The sequence below is a fragment of the Lacerta agilis genome, chromosome 3 (assembly GCF_009819535.1).
Source record: "Lacerta agilis isolate rLacAgi1 chromosome 3, rLacAgi1.pri, whole genome shotgun sequence".
NCBI classification, from domain to species: domain Eukaryota; kingdom Metazoa; phylum Chordata; class Lepidosauria; order Squamata; family Lacertidae; genus Lacerta; species Lacerta agilis.
Genome location: NC_046314.1, coordinates 57,304,685 through 57,326,414, shown reverse-complemented (window position 1 = coordinate 57,326,414; position 21,730 = coordinate 57,304,685). Strand labels below are relative to the sequence as shown.

General features: G+C 43.6%; 1 protein-coding gene across 1 annotated transcript; it reads left to right on the top strand.

The window, feature by feature from the left end:
- The first annotated feature begins 1,091 nt into the window (after positions 1-1,091).
- On the top strand, positions 1,092-20,923 carry SLC2A12 (solute carrier family 2 member 12). The gene is made up of 6 exons (XM_033143823.1): positions 1,092-1,174; positions 8,549-9,065; positions 12,461-13,789; positions 17,586-17,708; positions 19,029-19,161; positions 20,699-20,923. The coding sequence occupies exons 2-6, from the start codon at positions 8,966-8,968 to the stop codon at positions 20,796-20,798; spliced, it is 1,785 nt and encodes a 594-aa protein (XP_032999714.1). The 5' UTR covers positions 1,092-1,174; positions 8,549-8,965; the 3' UTR covers positions 20,799-20,923.
- Positions 20,924-21,730: the final 807 nt, after the last annotated feature.

The following is a 21,730-nucleotide window of genomic DNA, read 5'->3' as shown; positions in this document are numbered from 1 at the left end:
CCAAGAAACATAGTTTACATAAGGAAGTGACAATTACAGAGAAAGGTTGCAATTTCCATTTAGATATTCGTTGAACACAAAGTAACAAGCATAAAGTAACACATACAACTTGAAACATTCCGAGACCTTCAGAAAACGTTTCGTAACTACATACAATGTTTTGACACCCAGAATAAAGTTTTCATTTGTTACATAGCACACGCAGTTGCTTCTTTCTTTATCGGATGAGGCACTACGGTTATTTGGGATTTTCTGCCGTCTTGCAGGATAGACCTTGTTATATTGTTCTCATGGTTGCAAACTCGCTTGGAGGGAGAAGCAGGGTTCCAGTCCAGGAAACTCAGGTGGCAAATTCCTATATCATGTCTAAAGGACCCTAAAATCAGAAACACAGAGACAGAGGAAAAATCCTATGTTGGAACGAAGGTCTCAGATTCCTGACCCAAAAGCCTATGGATGATGTCAGATCAGGACCTAGGAGATAGCTAGTCCTGGCATATTATTATTATTATTATTATTATTATTATTATTATTATTATTACTGCATACATACCATACTGTACATTTAAAGCATGTGACTTCCTCCAAAGGATCCTGGGAACTGCAGCTGTGTAATGGGGGTAAACTACAGTTCCCGGGCTTCTTTGAGGGAAGTGATGTGCTTTTAATGTCTTCTTCTTTGGCGATCACTCCTAGCCGAGTAAGATTGTCTTCCATAAACACGGTTTTAACAATGAGTCTGTAAGTGACTGTGGAGGCCAATTCTGGATCCACACATCCTTCCACAGTGGGGACATTGGTTTCCGGGCGGGAGTTGATCACAGTGTGGATTTGCCAAGCATGCCTTCCTCTTAGCACGTTTCTCCCTTGACACAAGCTTGTGTTTGTCTTATTTGCAAATTGCATTTTTGGTACGTTCTAATGGAGGCCAAACACCTGAGCCATTCCCTTATACCGCATTTCTCCCGCAGGCCTCATTTTAACTTGGGAGAGAGTCTCGCAGTTTCCCCTCCTGTCAGCAGGGGCCACTCTAGCAGCTGAAAAGAGGCAGCTAAAGGAAGGTCGGCCAGCGTCTCCCTGCTTCTCCGCCTTCCTCCCGTCTCACAGCCTCAGGTCAGGGAGAGAAAGGAAACCCTGCAGAAGAGATTGCAGCCCTGCTGCCTGGCAACAGCAGGTAGGCTCATACACCTGGGCGAGCAAAGGGCAGGGGGAAAGGGAAGGCTGGGCTGGAGGGTGTCGGGCAACTGAGAGGACAGATTGTCATTCAATGTTGGCTTCCAAAAACCCTTGTGGTTGACATTCTTTTTTTAAAAAAGAAACCATGATTATGCAGAGCCCAAATATGAGAAAACATCTTTCACCAGGGCTTTTTCAGAAGTGGGGCCACTTCAACTCTGAGCTTGTTTTTAATGCCACAGCTCAGTCCCGCTGGAAAATTTAAAGGAAGCTGTAAAAGCATATGCAGTTGTATCTTTTGTTAAAAAGAAAGGGGAAAGGATGTTTTTCAGTTTCCAGGTCGTTTTGTACCACTAAGAAGGTGGTAAAACTTAGTGGCTAAGACTGGAGTGGAGTGTGGAAGCTCCTGCTCCAGGGCTGCACTTAGCTGTGGCCACATCCTTGTACCACTCTTCATAGAACTGTAGAGTTGGAAGGGACCCTGGTTATCATCTAGAGTCCAACCCCCTGCAATGCAGGAATATGCAGCTGTCCCATACGGGGATTGAACCTGCAACCTTGGCATTATCAGCACCACGCTCTAACCAAATGAGCTATTTTTCCTCCCCGCACCCCGCTCCTCTATGATGGCTGTGTTTCCCCTCCACTGTCAGAGGCTGTATGCCTCTGAACACCAGTTGCTGTGAATCACAAGTGTGAAGAGCACTGCTGCCCTCAGTTCCTGCTTTTGGACTTCTCAAAGGTATAAAGTTGGCAACTGTGAGAACAGGATCCTAGACTAGATGGATCTTTGGCAGACCAAAGCTGTGCTTTCCTTTATGTTCCTGTGTTAGCACCCCTTGCCAAAAATTTTTTTTGGGGGGTTGACAACGTCTCACAAGACCAAACTAGGGTTGTGCACACATTGCTGGCTTAAAACTCAGCTTGGACTGAAGCTATTTTTTGGGGGACGGGGACGGGACAGTACTTCATTTTTTAAAATGCCACAATACCTATTGGCTGTGGTGAACTTTGTGTGTATGCTGCTTCCCAAACAAGCAGCGGGAGTGCACTGGATGCAGAGCAAATGGGAGTGCGTTTACAGCCTAGATGTGACACCAGAAAACCTTTGACTGGTTGCCCTGCTTTTTTTTTTTTTTTTTGTAAGTTCAGCCACAGTTGCATGAGCCCCCGAATGCGATCAGGACTGCAATGCTGAGATAAGGGGGAGGGCTAACCCTTTTCCTCCACGCTGTTTGCCAGTGGTAACCACCTGTCTGCTGAAGCTGATGCTGGTATTATTTGCCACCTATGGGAAGACTAAGGGAATGGAACAAATGCTGTTATGTACACAAAGTCCTTTGGACACCTGACATGTGATATAACAGGGTTGGTGAGCCTGTGTCCCTCAAGAGGATGTTTGGGTTGGAGTGTTGGAACTCTCATCCAGCAAACTCTTGGAAGGCCACAGGTCCCCTGGCTCATCCAGGTCTTCCGGTTGGAGGATTGTTGTTGTTGTTCAGTCGTTCAGTCGTGTCCGACTCTTCGTGACCCCATGGACCAGAGCATGCCAGAGGATGGACCAGAGCACGCCAGAGGATGGATGGATAGCGGCTAACAGATTGAGGTTGAATTGTGACAAGACAGAAGTACTGTTCTTGGGGGACAGGGGGCAGGCTGGTATGGAGGACTCCCTGATCCTGAATGGGGTAACTGTGCCCCTGAAGGAACAGGTGTGCAGCCTGGGAGTCATTTTGGGCAGCTGTCTACCAGCTCCATCTGGTATGCAGGCTGAGACCCTACCTGCCCGCAGACTGTCTTGCCAGAGTGGTGCATGCTCTAATTATCTCCCGCTTGGACTACTGTAATGCGCTCTATGTGGGGCTACCTTTGAAGAAGACTGCAATTAATCCAGAATGTGGCAGCTAGACTGATGACTGGGAGTGGCCGCCGAGACCATATAACACCGGTCCTGAAAGATCTTCATTGGCTCCCAGTACATTTCTGAGCACAATTCAAAGTGTTGGTGCTGACCTTTAAAGCCCTAAACGGCCTCGGTCCTGTATACCTGAAGGAGCGTCTCCACCCTCATCATCCAGCCTGGACACTGAGGTCCAGCACCGAGGGCCTTCTGGCAGTTCCCTCGCTGCAAGAAGTTAGGTTACAGGGAACCAGGCAGAGGGCCTTCTCGGTAGTGGCGCCTGCCCTGTGGAACACCCTCCCATTAGATGTCAAGGCAATAAGCAGCTATTTTACTTTTAAAAGACAACTGAAGGTGGCCCTGTTTAGGGAAGTTTTTAATGCTTGATGCTGTATTGTTTTTCATATTCAGTTGAAAGCCGCCCAGAGTGGCTGGGGAAACCCAGCCAGATGGGCAGGGTATAAATAATAAATTATTATTATTAATTATTACTAGCTCCCTAATTTTAGTAGGAAATTTGTTTTAGAAGTCATTGTCAGGACCAGAAATGGTATTGATGGTATTTTATCAGGCTGAGTGGAATTGAGCACCCAGCATGCATGCACAGAGTAATTCACTTTGTAACCACAGAAGCCAATCTTCACATGTCTGGCATCGAAATACAGAACTACCAGGTCAATTTGTATTTCAGAGTTCTGCCAAATATATTTATATTTATTTATGGAAAGCATATTTATCCCACTCTTCAGCTGACAAAAGGCTCGCAGAGCATCTCACAAAGCATCTTAAGGGCTGTCACATGGAAGAGGGAACAAGCTTGTTTTCTCCTGCTCTGGAGGGTAGGAGGACTCAAACCAATGCGTTCAAGTTACAAGAAAGGAGATTCTGACTTAAACATCAGGAAGAACTTTCTGACAGTAAGAGCTGTTCAACAGCGGAACCGACTCCCTTGGAAGGTGGTGGACTCTCCTTCCTGGGAGGTTTTTAAGCAGAAGCTGGATGGCCATCTGTTATGGATGCTCTAGTTGAGACTTCTGCATTGCAGGGGGTTGAACTAGATGGCCCTTGGGGTCCTTTCAACTCCATGATTCTATATAATTGATAACAGTCCCTGCCTTAGGCTTACAAGGTAAAACACATGGCACAAAAGGAAAAGAAATTGGGGAGGGAGGGAAAGAAAACAAACCTAGATGCTGCAGGTGTCCAGCTTAGCCAGTCCTTTAGCACCTGGGATCTGTTACAATCCTGTTGGAGTACAGAGGCATAATTTGCATGGCTGATTAGCATGAGGTGATAAATAAGTTGCTGTTTTGTTTATTTTTACACTTCAATTTCAGACGGAAGCTGCAACCGTGTGGCTAAATCCAAAAGCGAAGTACCCATGAAGGTTGTGTTGGTGGCCAATGGCAGGATGACTGCAGGGCCCCGCCTCTTCCTTGTAGGTGGCTGCGGGAGCCAGTTGGTGCTGTTCTGCTGCTTGTCAATTTGGTACCATATATAGTTATGAAGAAGGGGAGAGATTTGCATTACAAAGCCTGTTTTATTGCCGTAACAACCTCAGGGTTTATGAGACATATTCACAAATGCCTTAAGCAGGCATATGTGAAATAGCAAATAGTCCCGTGGCATTTTGAAGACCAATAAATCCATTGTTGTGTGAGCTATCATGGGCAAGAGAGTCCTTCATCTGTGGACAGAGAACGTGTTAGATGTTTATGAACACAGATTTGAGGAAGCAGAGAGCCCACGGCTACACAAGAAGAGAAAAAGGAAATCTCCCCAAAGCTTGGGTACCTTATATTAATTATCTAACTCAATCACTAGGCATCAATAAAAATTGTCTCAGGCATGCATCTTCTTTGCAGGCTGGTGCTGATAGGTTTAATGTATTTGAATGGTCTGCATCTTTGCTGTTTTCAGTGCACAGCTACCCTTCTGGACTGTTACATTCAAAGCTCAAAGGTGTACGCTTAATTTGCTAAAGTCAACTCCGCACCTTATGATTGTAGAGACACTAGTGTTGTGTACCAGCAGTTTCTTCAGCAAAACCTGAAGTGCGGCTAATGCATGCCTGCACTTCTTTAAACTTCCTAATTGGGTTCAGGCTTCTAGACATATTTATGTCCGTGTTTAAAGAGACAGGTTTCCTCTCAAAATACCAGAATAAAAGCAGTGGATTTTCTGCAGTAACTTTAACTTGTAGAGATGATGTAAGTAGCCTGCTGCTCTACAGACGTCATTTCTGGGATATTGGACCGTACTAATGTTTGTTAACAAGACATTTTGCTCTGTGGGGAGTGCATTGCTCATAAGGTCATATGTTTGTTAAATTCTGAACACAGCTAATTGTACTTACAATTCCCTCCCACAGAGAAAAAATCTGAAGCGATGCGACCTGCCTTTTGTTGACTGAGTACACGTACAGTGTGCATTCTGGGTTTATGATACATTCTCTCCAAAGGATTTTCTTTACTGAACAGCGTGGACTTGCCTGTGCTTCCTCTCTTTGTTTGTATGCATTCACTACAGCCAGAGCCCTTTCCAGTTCCTTCCTACAGTAGATCGACAACTGCGCATGAATAATATTGATGTCTCAGCTTTTCACCCAACATGGCATGAATGGCTTCCTCTGAGCTACAGAGTTACAGAGTTCTGTGCAATACTAGTAATAAGGTCACAAACACAATTCTTTTCTTTTGGTGAGCATGAATTCATCAATTTTAAGACAAATGAGCAGTTCCAGTTGCAGCATAGTAGATAAAAATCCATTCAATGTGACTTGTCCCCAATTTATACAAAGAACACATGCTCATAGCTGTGAAAATTCATTTGAGTCAGACTTTGAGAAGCCCTAAAAAATGAGACCATAAAGAAGCAGAATTAAATTATTCTTCAACAGCCGCTCCTGATTTATTTTGGGGCCTATTGACTTGACTGGTAATTCCATTATTTTCCTCATCCACTGCTTAATTTTACCAGGAGAGTGCTGCTATCAAATCCCACATTCACTTCAGCAGCTGATGCTGGATAGCTGCTGGAATCAGAATCTACTGTGTTCAAGTGCAACTTTGGGGAACTCCTAACCCTTGTTGATTCCTAGCTGCTTTGACCTGTCCCTAGCTAGCATTGTGTACATGCAGTGCCACATTCTGAACTTGGTCATTGCTAACTCAGATTGAAGGTAGTGGTAATAGCATACCATAATTAATATTCAGCAGATGACAGGCATGCACAGGACCTGCTCAACTTTCCGCACAAGTGAAATTTTCTTGAATGGTTGTGAGAATAGACCTCTAGTAACCCATTACTGTTGTTTGATGTTGTTTTTGGTGTATTTGCAATCGGGCTGGTAGAAAAGCATATATCCCCGTTTCTTTCAATGCAAAAGAGATGGTGCTATTTTATACTGGATAGCAGAATGCTCATCATTATGATTGGCGGATGAGTGCGGAGAGAGGACATGTATATTGCAGCACCCCCAGTATAGGAGGGGTAGGAAATGAATTTCTGTGTGTGGTGTTACGCATAATGTTTTGCATAAAGCCCAACCTCAAGGAAATAGGGAGACACTTTTTTTGGGGGGGGCATAAGAATGCCACATTCTAGTTCAGCAAACTAAGGATGAGGAAGGAACAGAGTTGTTGCATCAGATACTTTGGGATGTTCCAAGTGGATGCAGAGTTCTTGCCAATCTTGCGAAAATGTGCCATCTTTGGCCCAGGCTCTTATATCTTTATTGCTTCACTATCTGGGGATCAGTTGCTCAAGCCTCCTTCTTTCACACTCTGTCAGTCAACACATGGTCAGAGAGACTTTAGTCCTGTAATACCGGTGAACAGATATGCGCTGATCTTGAGTTGTTCTGCGGTGGTGGCGGCGGGGGTGGCGGCGGCGGGGGGGAGCTGGCTGCATGTTATTCCTTTTAGTTCCAAGGAAATGAAGCAACTCGGTTTTTGATGTGCGTCTTTTTCCAGTTTTGTTTTGAAGTGTTGAAATACCAAGCGTCTTGGTTAAGTTTAATATTGCCTCTTCTTGTTGCTTTCCCGGTAGCAGTGTTCTTTCTCTAACGCCAAACATTTGTTTCTCACTCGCACCATTTACAATGGATTCTCGGTGGACATCCTCATTGTGGGAATCTACGGAAGATGACTGGTGTTGCTGTATGCGGTGAGTTCTCCTTTCGGCATGTGGGCTGTAGGCTGCCTCGTGGGCGTTATCCTTCTCAAAGGCTGTGGCCATATTTATTGCTTCCATCATTGTGATGTCATCTTTTGCCTGCAGCTTGAGCCGGAGACGGCTGTCTCGCACGCCAGTGATGAACCTTTTGAGAAGTCGTTCCTTGATGCCAGTGAATTGCCAATACATCGCAATCGCCCGGAGCGCGGTGATGTATTCACTTGCTGACTCTTGCGCTTGTTGCACTCTGTGCGCCAAGTCGTAGCGGCGGTGGTTCTTAGTTGGCTGAGGCGTGAGATGTCTTGTCATAGCCTGTGTCAGCTCATCAAAAGTGCAGGCCTCTATGTCCCTGGGTGCCATCAGACCTTCCAGTAGAGTGATGGCAGAACTTCCCAGCACCGTCAATAGCACATCCACCTTGTCTGCCTCCCTAGTGAAGCCTCGTAGTTGGACGTAGCTCCTTATTCGGCGGAGCCACTGCGGCCATTCTGAAGGATTGCTCATATCGAAGTCTGGTGGCGGCTGACTATGACTGGTGGCCATCCTCAGACCTGAAGTAGCTGCTTGTGTGATTATGGGTGGTTGCGAAGATGTGGCAGGCGCGGTCTTGTTTCCGGGGCTTCTTGCTGAGTCCAGCGTGGCGGTGTTGTTGCGATTACTGTGAGGCGGCAGGCGGCTGTGCTGTGTTGCAGTCTCAGGCCTCTGGTGGCTAGCGGGAGCTCATGGATCCCATCATCGTCGGCAATATTAAATATTCAGGAAAAGTCAGAAGCCCAATGCAACTTCGTTTATTCAACAGCTCACTCCCATATTTAACAAGAACACACTCTGAAAGCCCCAGCAAGAAGTGCCAGTTGGCAGTTGACAGTTGACAGTGCTTGCCATTAGAACTTTCGTCCACCTACGCTTCTACGATTGGTTAGAATCATAACACGTGTTAAACCCAATACATAACAGCTTGCCTGGCTACGACTTGGCCATCTTTTTGTGGCAGGCACAGACATTTATTTATTTTTTGAAGCTTTTGTGCTTCTCCAGTCTGTAAGTATACCTATTTTCCTCTCTCAGGCGGCGGTTCTGTTTTCTCTTTATTGTGGCACAGGTGATGATGATTGTTATTGTTATTGTTATTAAAACCCAATTCATACGCTGAAAGTGTTCATTTTTCTTGCTTTATTTCTTAATTGCTCATAATGGCACAGTAATGAATACCATCTGTTGTATGCTTGCTCAGTGCACCACTTCTTGCTGACACTGCAGTCACTTTTAACTCTTTCTTTTTTTCCTTTTTCACAGATTTGAAAAAAGAAAAGGAGAAGGGGGAATACGCAGCTTGGAGGAGTGGAAAGCTGTAAGCAAAACCTCTGAAACTCCTGTTGAGCTCTCTGCGCAACCCCCTAAGGTCTCCAGCTATTTGTTCAAAGGCAAAAACAATACCTCTGAGCGAAAGCCCTCCCACTTGCTCATGATAGGCTCACCCAAAATAGCAACAGCCTGTGTCACCAAAAAGGGCAAAACCTGCTGGAAGAGAAAGAAAAAGTTGCTCCCAGATCCTTCGGTAACTTTTAGATTTCACTTTGCTCCTGTCCCAAGTTGCCATGGACAGAAGAGCCAGAGGCACCAGATTTGACAGCAAGGGTAAAACCCTCTTGCCGTAGAGCCCCTCATCATCGCTGAGAAGTAACCAAGTTGGGGAGCTGTTTTCCTACAGCCATGGTACCTGCGCAGGACACAGAGGACCTCAGCCAGCAATGTCAGAATATAGGAGAGGAATGCGGCACATGCAGCTTGCACAAGCTTCCTGCTCAAACAGGTACAGCCACATAGTCTCAGTGACAATTGTGCCTGTAGGGCAATAGATGGTGATAGAATGTGACTAAAGTCCCAGCAACAACAAATACAAGAGCCAAAGGGACAATCTTTTCTTTCTTTCTTTCTTTCTTTCTTTCTTTCTTTCTTTCTTTCTAAATTAATCCTTTAGTCGGCTTTCTAATTATTGATGTACAAGGAAGAGCTGTTTTTGAACTAACAGTTTTATAATATGTTAGGCATTCATCACATTTATATCTCTGCTTTCAGGGAACTAAACACACAGAATCCCAGTGATCTCATTTAGTTTCTCAGCATCACTGAGGTGGACTTAAGAGATGGTGGCTAGTTGGGACTTTGAAATGCCTTTTGGCTTCCTGCTTTTCTTATGGGGCTGCTGCTTGCTATTTTTATTTGTTTCTTTATAAATTTGTATACCCTGATTTCGCAGCTCAGTCACATTAATCATTGGAGCACCACTGTTGCCTATGATGGCTGTTGGCTGGTTGTGCTGTGCTGTGAAAACAAGTCTAGAGGCCAACATTTCCCAAACTTAGGTCTCCAGCTGTTTTTGGACTACAGCTCCCATCATCCCTAGCTAGCATGACCAGTGGTCAGGGAAGATGGGAACTGTAGTCCAACAGCTACAGACCCAAGTTTGGGAAACCCTGCTCTAGACTTTATAGAATATGCTTCCCTTCCATGTTTCATCAGTGATTTTGGCTTTGGTTTCTAAGCACACCAAGAGCAGTATATCTATTTCTAGATTTTATTTTTATTTTTATTTTTTTTAAAGAACCTCAGTGTCAGTGTTGCTTCAGTTTGTTTATCCCGCATGTTGTTCATTCTTGGTCTTTTTCTGACTTCCAAGCTGTCGAGTTCCAAAAGTAACACAAAACAGCTACACGGGGTAAATACACTCACACAGAATGCACTGGTGCTGTGAATAAGGAAAAGATTATACTTTAATCCACTGATCTTGGGGCCTTTTCATTTGACAACTGAAAGTGGATTTTAAGTGTTAAACTTTTTCGGTGCCTGCTCACCCTTGTGTGTGTTTCTAATACATACAGAAAGTAGTTTTAAAACAAAATTAGCTGTGGATTTATAAAGTGCACTCACTTAAAAGTCTCTTTACAATGCACACAATTGCTAATAGGAAAATGGCTGGAGGGCAGTCAACCTGTAAAATATTTTATGCAGTAAGAACATTGGGTGCTGCCTTTCACCGAGTCAGACAGTTGGTGCATCAAGTTCAGTATTGTCTATGTTGACTGGCAGTGACACCAGGATTTCAGACATGGGTCTGTTCCTGTTTCCTACCTGGAAATGCAAGGTATCTGATTTGGGATCTACTGCATGAAAAACATGTGCTCTCTGGCTGAGCTACAGCCCTTTACCTGAAGGAAACCTATATTACTCTGAACAAATCCATTGTGGGTGGAATAAAGTAGAACAAAAACACGGCTTGCTGACTCCCTTGAACATGGAACAGCAATGCTCCCAGTCTGTTGCGGCTCCTGCTTATCAGTTATAATTCTTGTAGGGCTTTATGCATCGAGATGCATTTTAATTATAACACTGTGGTTTTGTAAGGAGGAATCTTGAGAGTTTTAATGTTCCATTGAAAAGCTCAGGTGTGATGTTTTGTGTGATGGTTAGTAGAGGTTTAGGGTTTGTTGCATTAAGGTAAGTCCTTTACTTGTTTTTAAAAATTGGTTGTTTCGTTACAATTAGTGATTATGTGTATATTATAAGAATAAGTTATTTGGTGTTTGGTTTTGCTTTTTAGTTTTACTTATTTTTATCCAGTCCTGCATTTTATTTTGTGAACTGCCCTTATAACGAAGGGTGGTCTATAAATCTAATAAATTAAAAGGTTACTGTTTATTTGCTTTCTCTTCCCCTCTCCTTTTCACTACCACTTTGAGGCTCTGCCTCTTTCTTTTATTTTTTCTGCTTTCTTGTGCTTGGCGCTGCCCCCCCTTTCCCTTTCACAACTTCTGACCCACCGATCCAAATGCAGCCCACCTGCCACGGGAAACAGCCCACCAGATATTCAGTAAATCTCTTCTTGTTGCCTGTCTGAGATTGCCAAAACAAGGTGTAAGGAGGTTGTCAGGCCACAATGCACTGTTGTACACCTGATAGGCCACAATGTGTCCGCAGGGAGGTCCCACTTTGTGAGGCTGGGATCTGGGCAGGGAGACATGAGAAGGACGCAACAACCATGTGCGCTATGGCCCAAGCCCCTTTGGGGGGGGGTGAAGCTGCGATCAAAGGGCGCACAGCATCCTTCTCATGCCACCCTCCTCGAGCCGCTTTGCGAGGCTAAGATTTGATCTGATCCCAACCTCGCAAAGTGGTGCAGGGCTGGCTCAAAGAGGGTGATATGAGCATCTCTCCCCGGAAAATGCACCTGAGGCAATTGCCCCAGCATCTCCACCCCCACCCCCCATTAGTCAGCCTACATTCCATGACCAGAGCATGCTCAATTCTCACAGCAACACCCTGCTCCCCAGAGGATTTTTTCTGAAGCTTTATATATAAAGATATACACTTCTGCAAACCTTGGGTTCCCCCCTAAGTCTCTCAATAGTCTTCTTATTGTATGTGTCTGGTGCCTTTTTGGCTGTGTTAGTTATGGCACTCACAGCCTGAATGTTGCAAACAGAGGGAGTGCTGTTTAATTAACCTGTGGAATTATCTAGCCCAAGTCATGACCATGGCAACCAACAGGATTTAGGCACATGATTCAGAACTATTAATCATGATAACTGAACTAAACCTGGCTTTTAGGAAGAAACAGCATGAGATCCATGATTTTTCAGAGCCACCTGACTGGAAACTGAATGTAGATCTAAATGGGCCATGCTATGGCCCACAATGCAATTTTAATTTTATTTATTTATTATTTAAGCATTTATATCTTGCCTTCTTCAGTTTGGCCTCAAGCCTGGCTCACAATAAAAATTAAAACACATGTGTGCAAAGTACAAAAACAAAACCATAAAAGAAGTAATTAAAAAACCATTGAGAAAACGAGCTGGCCGATTTGATCTTGAAATTACAGTATGAGTGCATATTTAAACAAGTCAAGGATTACCTGATCAGTTGGGCTCAGAACATGGGGAGTAACTACAAAAGCAAGCATGGGAGTATTTATGGGCACACTCTCTTTTTAAAATATGAATCTTAAGTAGTTATTACTAGTAAACTAACTATACAATTCTAATAACTGGAAGTATCAGAAACAAAGACCTGGGTTGTTGTTGTTGTTTTTTTATCATCTTGGATGGAGATTTCATCTTTGTTGGCTTAAGAATCTTGGGCAAAGATATACGTACTTTCTGAAAATGCTAAACTAAAACTGAAGATTTCTATAACCTTCATTTCCAGGATTCGGAATGCTCACTCTTCTATCATCTGGCATTGCTGCTATCAGTGGCTTTCTGATGGGTTATGAATTTGGAGTTATCTCTGGAGCTCTTCTTCAGCTAACTAGCATCCTAGCCCTTTCATGCCGACAACAGGAGATAGTTGTAAGTGCTCTTCTCATTGGTGCCTTTCTCGCTTCGTTGACTGGTGGGATCCTGATCGACAAATATGGGAGGCGAGTTGCCATTATGCTGGCATCTGGGTTGCTTGTACTGGGAAGTCTGGTGCTGATACTCTTTGCCTCATACGGACTCCTCATAATAGGGCGGATTGTGATAGGCGTTTCCATTTCACTCTCCTCAACCGCAACTTGTGTGTATATCGCAGAGATTGCCCCGCAGCACAGAAGAGGCTTGCTTGTGTCTTTGAATGAACTCATGATTGTAGTGGGCATACTTTTTGCCTATGTTTCAAATTACGCCTTTGCCAGTGTTTCCCATGGCTGGAAGTACATGTTTGGCCTGGTCATTCCATTGGGGATTCTACAGGCCATTGCCTTGTATTTCCTTCTGCCAAGTCCTCGTTTTCTCGTTATGAAAGGCTTTGACGAAGCTGCCAGCCAAGTGCTTGGAAAACTCAGGGCAACCACAGACACCACCAAAGAACTTGCTATGATCAAATCCTCCTTGAAAGATGAGCACCAGTACCGTTTTTGGGATCTGTTCCATTCAAAAGACAATATGAGGACTCGGATGCTGATAGGAATCACTCTAGTGTTTTTTGTACAAACAACAGGACAGCCTAACATCTTGTTTTATGCCTCCACTGTTTTGAAGGCAGTTGGGTTTCAGAGCAATCAGGCAGCTAGTTTGGCCTCTACCGGCGTTGGAGTGGTCAAAGTGGTCAGTACAATCCCAGCCACCCTTTTCGTCGACCAAATAGGAAGCAAGACGTTTCTCATTATTGGCTCATCCCTCATGTCCGTGTCATTGTTCACCATGGGATTGATCACGCTTAATATACATGTGAATGCCACTGCCGTCTGTAGAAACCAGTCCTGGGAAGATGCCACATTCCAAGGAGTGGGACAATTGACCTCCACAAATGAAACTCTTGAGGAGCAATTTGCTAGCCTGGCTTCATCTAGCACAGTTTCACAACGGAAGGCTGACATTTCTAATATGGAAAGGTGGAACAAGACCGTGTCAATGGGAGACAGAGCCCCCAACACAAGCCGCACAGAGTCTCAGGTAGCAACAGAAGCAATGGAAGTTCAATCAGCTCTGAAATGGTTCTCTCTGGCCTGCTTGCTTGTTTACATTGCTGCTTTCTCCATAGGACTTGGACCAAGTAAGTGTTTTTCAATTTATTTATTGTAAGTTGTTTTGACTAATAATTAAGAAGAGACCACAGTGTTTATGGGCAGGAGTGGCTTCCAGATGGGAGATGGGCTCATCCACATGTCTTCTTGCCATGCCACATTCCCCTGGGAAAACCCACTCTTTACTGCTGAATTGGAGCAAATATCAATTGGGTTTAGAGCAGACTGAGGTCCAGTTCAGTGGTAGAGAGCAGGATTTTCGGGGGGGTGGTGGATGGCAGGGGAAATGGGAAACAGCTCAGACCTGTGGCAAGAAAGCATGGAACAAGCAGAAAACCTCTCAGACCAAGACTTCCTAGGCACAGGGCAAGTGGAAGTGTGGGCAAGCCCACTCTGCTAGCTTCCTGGCAGGTGAGTTGCTCTTGCTTACTGGGAGAGAGAGGGGAAAGGGCCAGCATGGTACAAGCACAGCAGAGGAGCAAATCGGTCAAGCCCCTTCTGTGTATAGGATTGTCGTCTCAAGCATCTGCGTAACGCCTGAAGTTTAAGAAATAAATATGCCTATTCCGAGCTTTACTTTTCATTACCTTGTAGGCACAAGCTGGGTTTGTTTGGACAATCCTATATTTATTTATTTATTTGTTGGTTGGTTGCTTCAGGTGAGAAGGCAGAGAAAATATGTCCCTGTGAGTATCAGCTCTCCCAAGGATCAGATTTCTCTCAGGGCTTGTATCTCTGCTGAGAAAACTCATCAAATCATTCAGACAGCCCAATCATATGCATGTATAAATAGAAGTTCCACAGGACTGTGCATAAGCCACACTGGGCTTCTTCCTAACATCATCTAAGTCATCAGCTGTACCTTCTGAGTCCCTTCTTCACAGAGCAGGGTTTTTGGGGTTTTTTTTGCATTCATTAGTTCATCTGTTGCTTTTGCCTCTGGAAGTGTGCTGTATGTATTTGGCCAGGCATCCTCAAACTTGGCCCTCCAGATGTTTTGGGACTACAACTCCCATCATCCCTGACCACTGGTCCTGTTAGCTAGGGATGATGGGAGTTGTAGTCCCAAAACATCTGGAGGGCCAAGTTTGCCTATGCCTGTATTTGGCACTCTTTCCCCCATCCCTATTGCTTGGGGAATAATCCCTTTTACTTATCGTCCCTCAGCTTGCAGCACTTCTTAATCATGCATTTCTTTCAGAGGCTTTCATATCCCATGCCTCATTCATTTCTAAACTGTAAGTATGTCTAATCTCTCCCCCCCCTTCCACAATGCATACCTTTGTAACCCAATAAACCATTTCAAGTACTTTGAACTCTACTTTTTAAAGAAACACACACACACACACACACACACACACCACTTTCCTTTAATAGTATTGAACCTGCTAGACAGAGAAGAAAAGTCAGAAAACCAAGTTAATTCTTTGCTATACTGTTTAGATCACAGCCACATAGCTGTACCTGTTACAGTGGCAAGGGTTAAGGTCAAAAAGGAAAGTTCTTAAATGAATTTCTCAGGTATATGTGCTCAGGAGAAAACAGTATGTATTGTCTCTTATGTGCAAACATGCTTAACTCAGTGAAGTTAATGGCGCTGGGAAGTCTGGAGTCTTTAGCTCTGGCTCAGTGCCTGTTTCAGAGGTAGTCCTCTCCTCCAAGGTCAGTAGCACTCTCTGCATAGGCCTGTTTGGAATATAGCTTGGATGCCCACAATAAGAAAGCCAGAGGGTTTCACATAAGAGCTGAAACAGAGCAAGTTTTGTTCATCAGACCAAAGACTCTAAGCTACTTTATTTTCATATCATCAGCCACAGCGAAAGCCTTCCATAACTCACGTCCCAAAGAGGTTATTTCCTGCATTCCATCCATATTTAATCTGTCAGAGTACTATTATGATAACTGTGCAGTTTAACCCTTAAACTAAAACTTATCAATCATTATCAGTGAGGAACTTCAACCAAATATTGGAATGTTGTCCATAAAAGGCAGTGGGAGGGCAGGGGTCAGTCTAATCCTATTGTGAAATGTAGCTTCTTCAATGAATGGGCATCGGAAGCTAAGCACTGTGCCAGATACAGTGCTTCAGATTCTTTAGTTGAGAAAAGAGAGATGGAGATTTTGAGATTTTCAGCTGCCAGTTTAAAAAGTTGGCATCTGGGTATTGGTGTCGCCCTAGTGGAAATATCCCTTTGGGTTCTTGCTGCTTCCTGGCAGAAGGAAAACAGTTTTACAACAATGCAAGAAGTTGCTGAAACAGAAGAACTGAAACTTTGGGACTATGTTATCTGAAGGACTGCTGCCTCCCTTACAAACCGGGCTGTCACTTATAGATCAGCTTCAGAGGCCCTGTACACAGGTTCACCATTGGTTCATCTGATGTGTTGTTCTAGGAAGCAGGCCTGCTCAGTGGCATATCTTTGGAATGGTCTCCCAGAGAAGGGGGGAGGTGGGGGATAGCTCAGTTGGTAGAGCATGAGACTCTTAATCTCAGGGTTGTGGGTTTGAGCCCCATGTGGGGCAAATGATTCTTGTGTTGCAAGGGGTTGGACTAGATGGCCCTCGGGGTCCCTTTCAACTCTACAGTTCTACAGTGCTAAGTACATATCCCCACTTTGGCCAGACATTTTAAACATTTGTATTTCAAACTGCATTTTCAGAAAACAGTAGTGTTGGGCTTTTAAATTGTTCCTGTTTTTCTGTTGTGAAGTTGGATTGTGGTAGATTAGTAAAAAAAAAAAAAAAATGCTTTCATTCTGCTTTGCCACTTCCTTGGGAGAGCTTTGCCGTCAAAGACAGCATACAAATGTCTTAAGTAAATTTCCTAGCTACCTGAGGCCTTTTAATTAGAGACATTAGAAATGGAAGCTGTGGTTGCTATCAGACTTGTTTATTGAGCATCCCTCCTGATCTGTTTACACAAAGTCTGCATGGAGATTATATTTCTCTGGCTGTTTATTGAGCAGTGATTTGTGATGAGGTTATACAACAGCAGGTAAAATGACTGTTATCCCACACTTCCCAGTACATTTTGCCGTCACTTTCCTTACTGCAAAAAGTCCAGTTTGGAAGAGCACCAAATCAGCTATACAGTGGTACCTCGGGTTACAGACACTTCAGGTTACAGACTCCACTAACCCAGAAGTAATACCGTGGGATAAGAACTTTGCTTCAGGATGAGAACAGAAATCGCACAGCAGTGGCAGGACAGCAGCAGCAGGAGGCCCCATTAGCTAAAGTACCTCAGGTTAAGAACAGTTTCAGGTTAAGAATGGACCTCCGGAATGAATTAAGTACATAACCAGAGGTACCACTGTAACTGTACAACTATAATTTGCCACTTGTATCCCACCCACAACATACTGACAGTCTGGAAGCACCTGTGAGCCTCGGAATGTAAATAATGTGTTCTTTCCATGACTTAAAATCACAGAATTGTAGAGTTGGAAGGGACCATGAGGATCATCTAGTCCAACCCTTTGCAGTGCAGGAATACGCAGCTGTCCCATACGGGGATCGAACCTGCAACCTTGGCATTATCAGCACCACTCTCTAACTAGCTGAGCTATTCAGGCTTCCCCATCCATGGTCACATGCAGCCCCCTGTCCCAATACCTTTGAGGTGGTTTTGCTTTAGTATGCTGAACTAGGTGCAGCAAGCTAGCAGCTCAGTACTGGAGAGAGACAAGCAGGAGTGTAGGCCTGATTATGTATCATGTGTCCTGGAGCTTATATCAAGGAATACCCAAAACTCCCACTGGCTTTGCTGCTTCTGGCACCCTTACATAACGCCACACACTGTTACGTTTGTATTTTTAATTTTAGTGTCCTGGCTGGTACTGAGTGAAATATTTCCTGGTGGGATCAGAGGAAGAGCGATGGCTCTAACCTCCAGCATGAACTGGGGTGTTAATCTTCTAATCTCCTCAACCTTTTTGACTACAACAGGTAAGGCTGGTATGGGTAAGGGTGAGCATAATAGGTCACCACAACTTAAAATGCAGCATTAAGAAGAGTGTTTAAATCACAAGAATAAGGCTGGCTTCAAATTTTGCGTGTGTGTAAGACCAGGGGTTGTGCAAGTTTGCCCAATATACACGCAAAGTACATTTCCCCTAATATAATGTGTTTTTATATCTTATCTTCACACATATGCATTTAAAGGCACATTTTATGCATACATTACCTGTCTGGAGAACTGCACTGCAACATTTAGAAAGCGCAAATTTTGTAGAATGGCTGTTTCTCCTGGTTTGCTTATTATTTCAGAAAGCACAAATTAGGTAGATTCACCTTTGATACAAACTGAATCTAGTTTCCCCCCCATCTCTAGTTAGGATTTAGCTGACTATACTTAACTAATAATAATAATAATAATAATAATAATAATAATAATAATAATAATTTTTTTATTTATACCCCACACATCTGGCTGGGTTTCCCCAGCCACTCTGGGTAGCTCCCAACATAATATTAAAAGCACAATAAAACATCAAACATTAAAAGCTGCCCTAAACAGGATTGCCTTCAGATGTCTTCTAAAAGTCATATCTGAAATGTTCTTTTTAAATCTCCTCACAAACTGTTGATAAATATTTCAACTCTCCTCTGAAGACTATTTTACAAAATGGCACCCCATTTTCACCATTCGGGTGTAACTGTGAACCCAGTTCTCTTAATGTTGAAGGAAGCAATAGGTTTGGCTCCTTCCTGACCTCTAAGCCCTTGCTTCCTTCATCCACCACTATAACATGGCTGCTTCTGCGCTCAGTGAACCAACATTTCTTAGCTGACAATTTTTCTGAGGAAAAACTGTTAGGAGCATTTCAAAATCCCACCCTTTGGCCCATTTCTCTAAGGTTGTTGTGACCCAACCCTTGCATGAGAGACAACGCGTTCTTGCACACAGCATGTCTGCGAAACGAAACTCATTTAATGATTTTGTTGCTGCTGCTATTTATTCCTGCACCTTTACTTTATTTAAATAGCAACCTTTGTAATACAGGGGGTAAGCAGAATCACCAACTTGCACCAACGACTGAAGTGTGTGTGACGTCACATGTGTGACATGCCATGTCGCATGACATTTTGGGAGGAGCCAGGGGACTGAGCAGTGACCGATGGACTCTGTCCTTTCTGGCCTTTGCTTGCTGGAGCTGATGTTCAGCAACATCTGGAAAGCCACAGATCCCCCCCCCCCCGCTGACCTGAACTGAGAACAAGGTTCCTAAAATATTTTTATTTTATTTTTTATTATAAAAATATTAGATCTCATTGGTTTACCGTGGGTCTATTTCATTTATGCCATGATGAGCCTGGCAGCGTTGGCGTTTGTCGTTTTCTTCATCCCTGAGACAAAAGGATGTTCCCTAGAGCAGATATCTATGAAACTGGCAAAACAGTAAGTATGGATGTCACCGTGTTTCTAACAGAATTCTAGTAAACTGCAGTGTGAAAAATGGCACATCCCTCCGCGTGAGGTTACAAATGCTCTTGGAAGTAAAAGCTGCCATCTAGCGGGCATGTAATGCGTCACACTTGGCAGCAGCTGAAGGGGACCCAGAGCTCACTGGCACCATTCCCAGTTGTTTGTTTTCTGCGTGGGCTCAGAACCTACAGGTGAAACTCGGAAAATTAGAATATCGTGGAAAGGTTCATTTCTTTCAGTAATTCAACTTAAAAGGTGAAACTAATATGTGAAATAGACTCATGACATGCAAAGCGAGATATATCACGCCTTGATTTGTTATAATTGTGATGATTATGGCGTACAGCTGATGAGAACCCCAAATTAACAATTTCAACTTTGGGGTTTTCATCAGCTGTATGCCATAATCATCACAATTATAACAAACAAAGGCTTGACATATCTCGCTTTGCATGTCATGAGTCTATCTCATATATTAAACTCCAGTAGCTAATGAAAACAATTGCTTACATAAATGGACTTTTCCACGATATTCTAATTTTTTTTAGTTTCACCTGTATATGCAAGCTCTCCATCCATCAGAACTGTCTATACTGTGGCTTCATTATTAAGAAATCCTGCACAGGGAGGCTGCACTGATACCAATTTTGTGAGCTTTAACAAAGCCAGGTTAAGATATTGTTACATAGCCAAGGGAGTGGGCAGGGAGGGACAGCTGCCCCCCCCCACAAATCAATAAAAATCAATAAAAATGTATAGTAAACTGAGGTTCTGCCCCTCCTGCCAAAAATCCTGATTACGGCCATGGCCTTTGAAGATCTTTTTGAATCAGTGCATTGTTTTAATAGAATTCACACTTCAGCTGATATATACTATTTTTTTATTCCTAACTCACTTGTAAGGTCAGCCAGGTAATATATCCATAGTAACTTTATAGCTGGGGGGGATTAGCAATGAAAAACACTCTTGCAGCCTTGTTTCTTTTACAATTTTCTTTTAAAAATACTATTATTTGTATAAATTCCCTGTTTGGAACAGGAGTTTGAGAAATTGCCTTTAAAAATATTTTCACCTGCACTTTGTAAATGGCATCTGTCTCTTCATCAGTGTGTTCTTTGCAAAAACTAGAAGAAATCCAAAGTCTATAAAAATTATAATTTGGAACAATGCATATAAATTGATGTTATGTATGCAAAGAAAATGCAGGTTTGTACTATTTGCATGATTTATACAGTTCAAAAGAAGCTTTGCATTTCATCTTTTAACAAGCAGTTGTCAGTCACGTGATGGTTGTCAGACCATATCTGGTGACAAGTGTGAAGTTGACTAAATTGCATTTAATGTTGAAACTTAAAAAATAAATCTAAACCACACTGCTCTAAGATGACAAAGACCCATGACAACCACAACCCAATTAGCTCCAAAAGCACAACTGCCAATGTTGCCTGTAAGGGATAGAAATTCTTATAGTAAAAATATATTGCTTTGATCCCACCCCCTTTTCTTCCAGGAAGTATGCAACAAGTACTCAATGCTGGAGGGGCCGACGCCAGGATCAACTGATGCCAATAGAACTTCCCAACAAAGAGGCCCATGAACAATTCTACTAAGGCAGGATGGTGCACAAAACCCACATCAATATATTTTTTAAAGGATGACAAAATGGTAGAATACTCAGAAACGTTGGCAGTACTTTCATATGCATATTCTTCTACTATAAATAAGCTTTTCTGTATTTTTTTGTTCAATGGACTCTATAAAAGGTTTTTCACGATGTAACGCACAAATCTCTCAAATATCACATTATGGTAGGTGAATGGGATATACCAGAGAGAATCTTCCACCAGTGGTTTAGAGCTTGTGAATCTGACCCAAATGTGGGCATTTGTTGTTAGTGGATGCTTGGGTGGGGAACGTGATCCGTGCGGGAGGCACATTCACAACCCACAGCGTTCGCAACCCACAGTGCCGCATCTGCGCACAAGCGGGTTGCGATTTGGCGCTTCTGCGCGTGCGTGAGCGCCGAAACCCGGAAGTAACCCATTCCGTTACTTCCGGGTTCGGTGCGGAACCCGAAAACGCACAACCCGAAGGTATGACTGTATTATTATGGGATGGGTTGTTTTTATGTTTTATTTTATGCTACAACTCACCCAGGAACCTTATGATGAAGGATGGGCAAGAATAGTAACGATCATGATAGTAATATACCAGGCATGGGCAAACTCGGCCCTCCAGATGTTTTGGGACTACAACTCCCATCATCCCTGACCCCAGTGGTCCTATTAGCTAGGGATTATAGGAGTTGTAGTCCCAAAATATATGGAGGGCCGAGTTTGCCTATGCCTGTAATATACTGTGCCTCAGATTGCCATAATGCTAAAAGTTTAGAACAGGCTTCCTCAACCTCGGCACCTCCAGATGTTTTCAGACTACAGTTCCCACCATCCCTGACCACTTGTCCTGCTAGCTAGGGATCATGGGAGTTGTAGGCCAAAAATATCTGGAGGGCCGAGGAAGCCTGGTTTAGCATAATGACCAG

Coding starts and splice junctions, on each gene's coding strand:
- SLC2A12 (XM_033143823.1), top strand. CDS start 8,966: ATGGTACCTGCGCAGGACACAGAGGACCTCAGCCAGCAATGTCAGAAT. Junction 17,709..19,028: donor AACCTTTTTGACTACAACAG/GTAAGGCTGGTA, acceptor TAAAAATATTAG/ATCTCATTGGTTTACCGTGG. Junction 19,162..20,698: donor TCTATGAAACTGGCAAAACA/GTAAGTATGGAT, acceptor CTTTTCTTCCAG/GAAGTATGCAACAAGTACTC.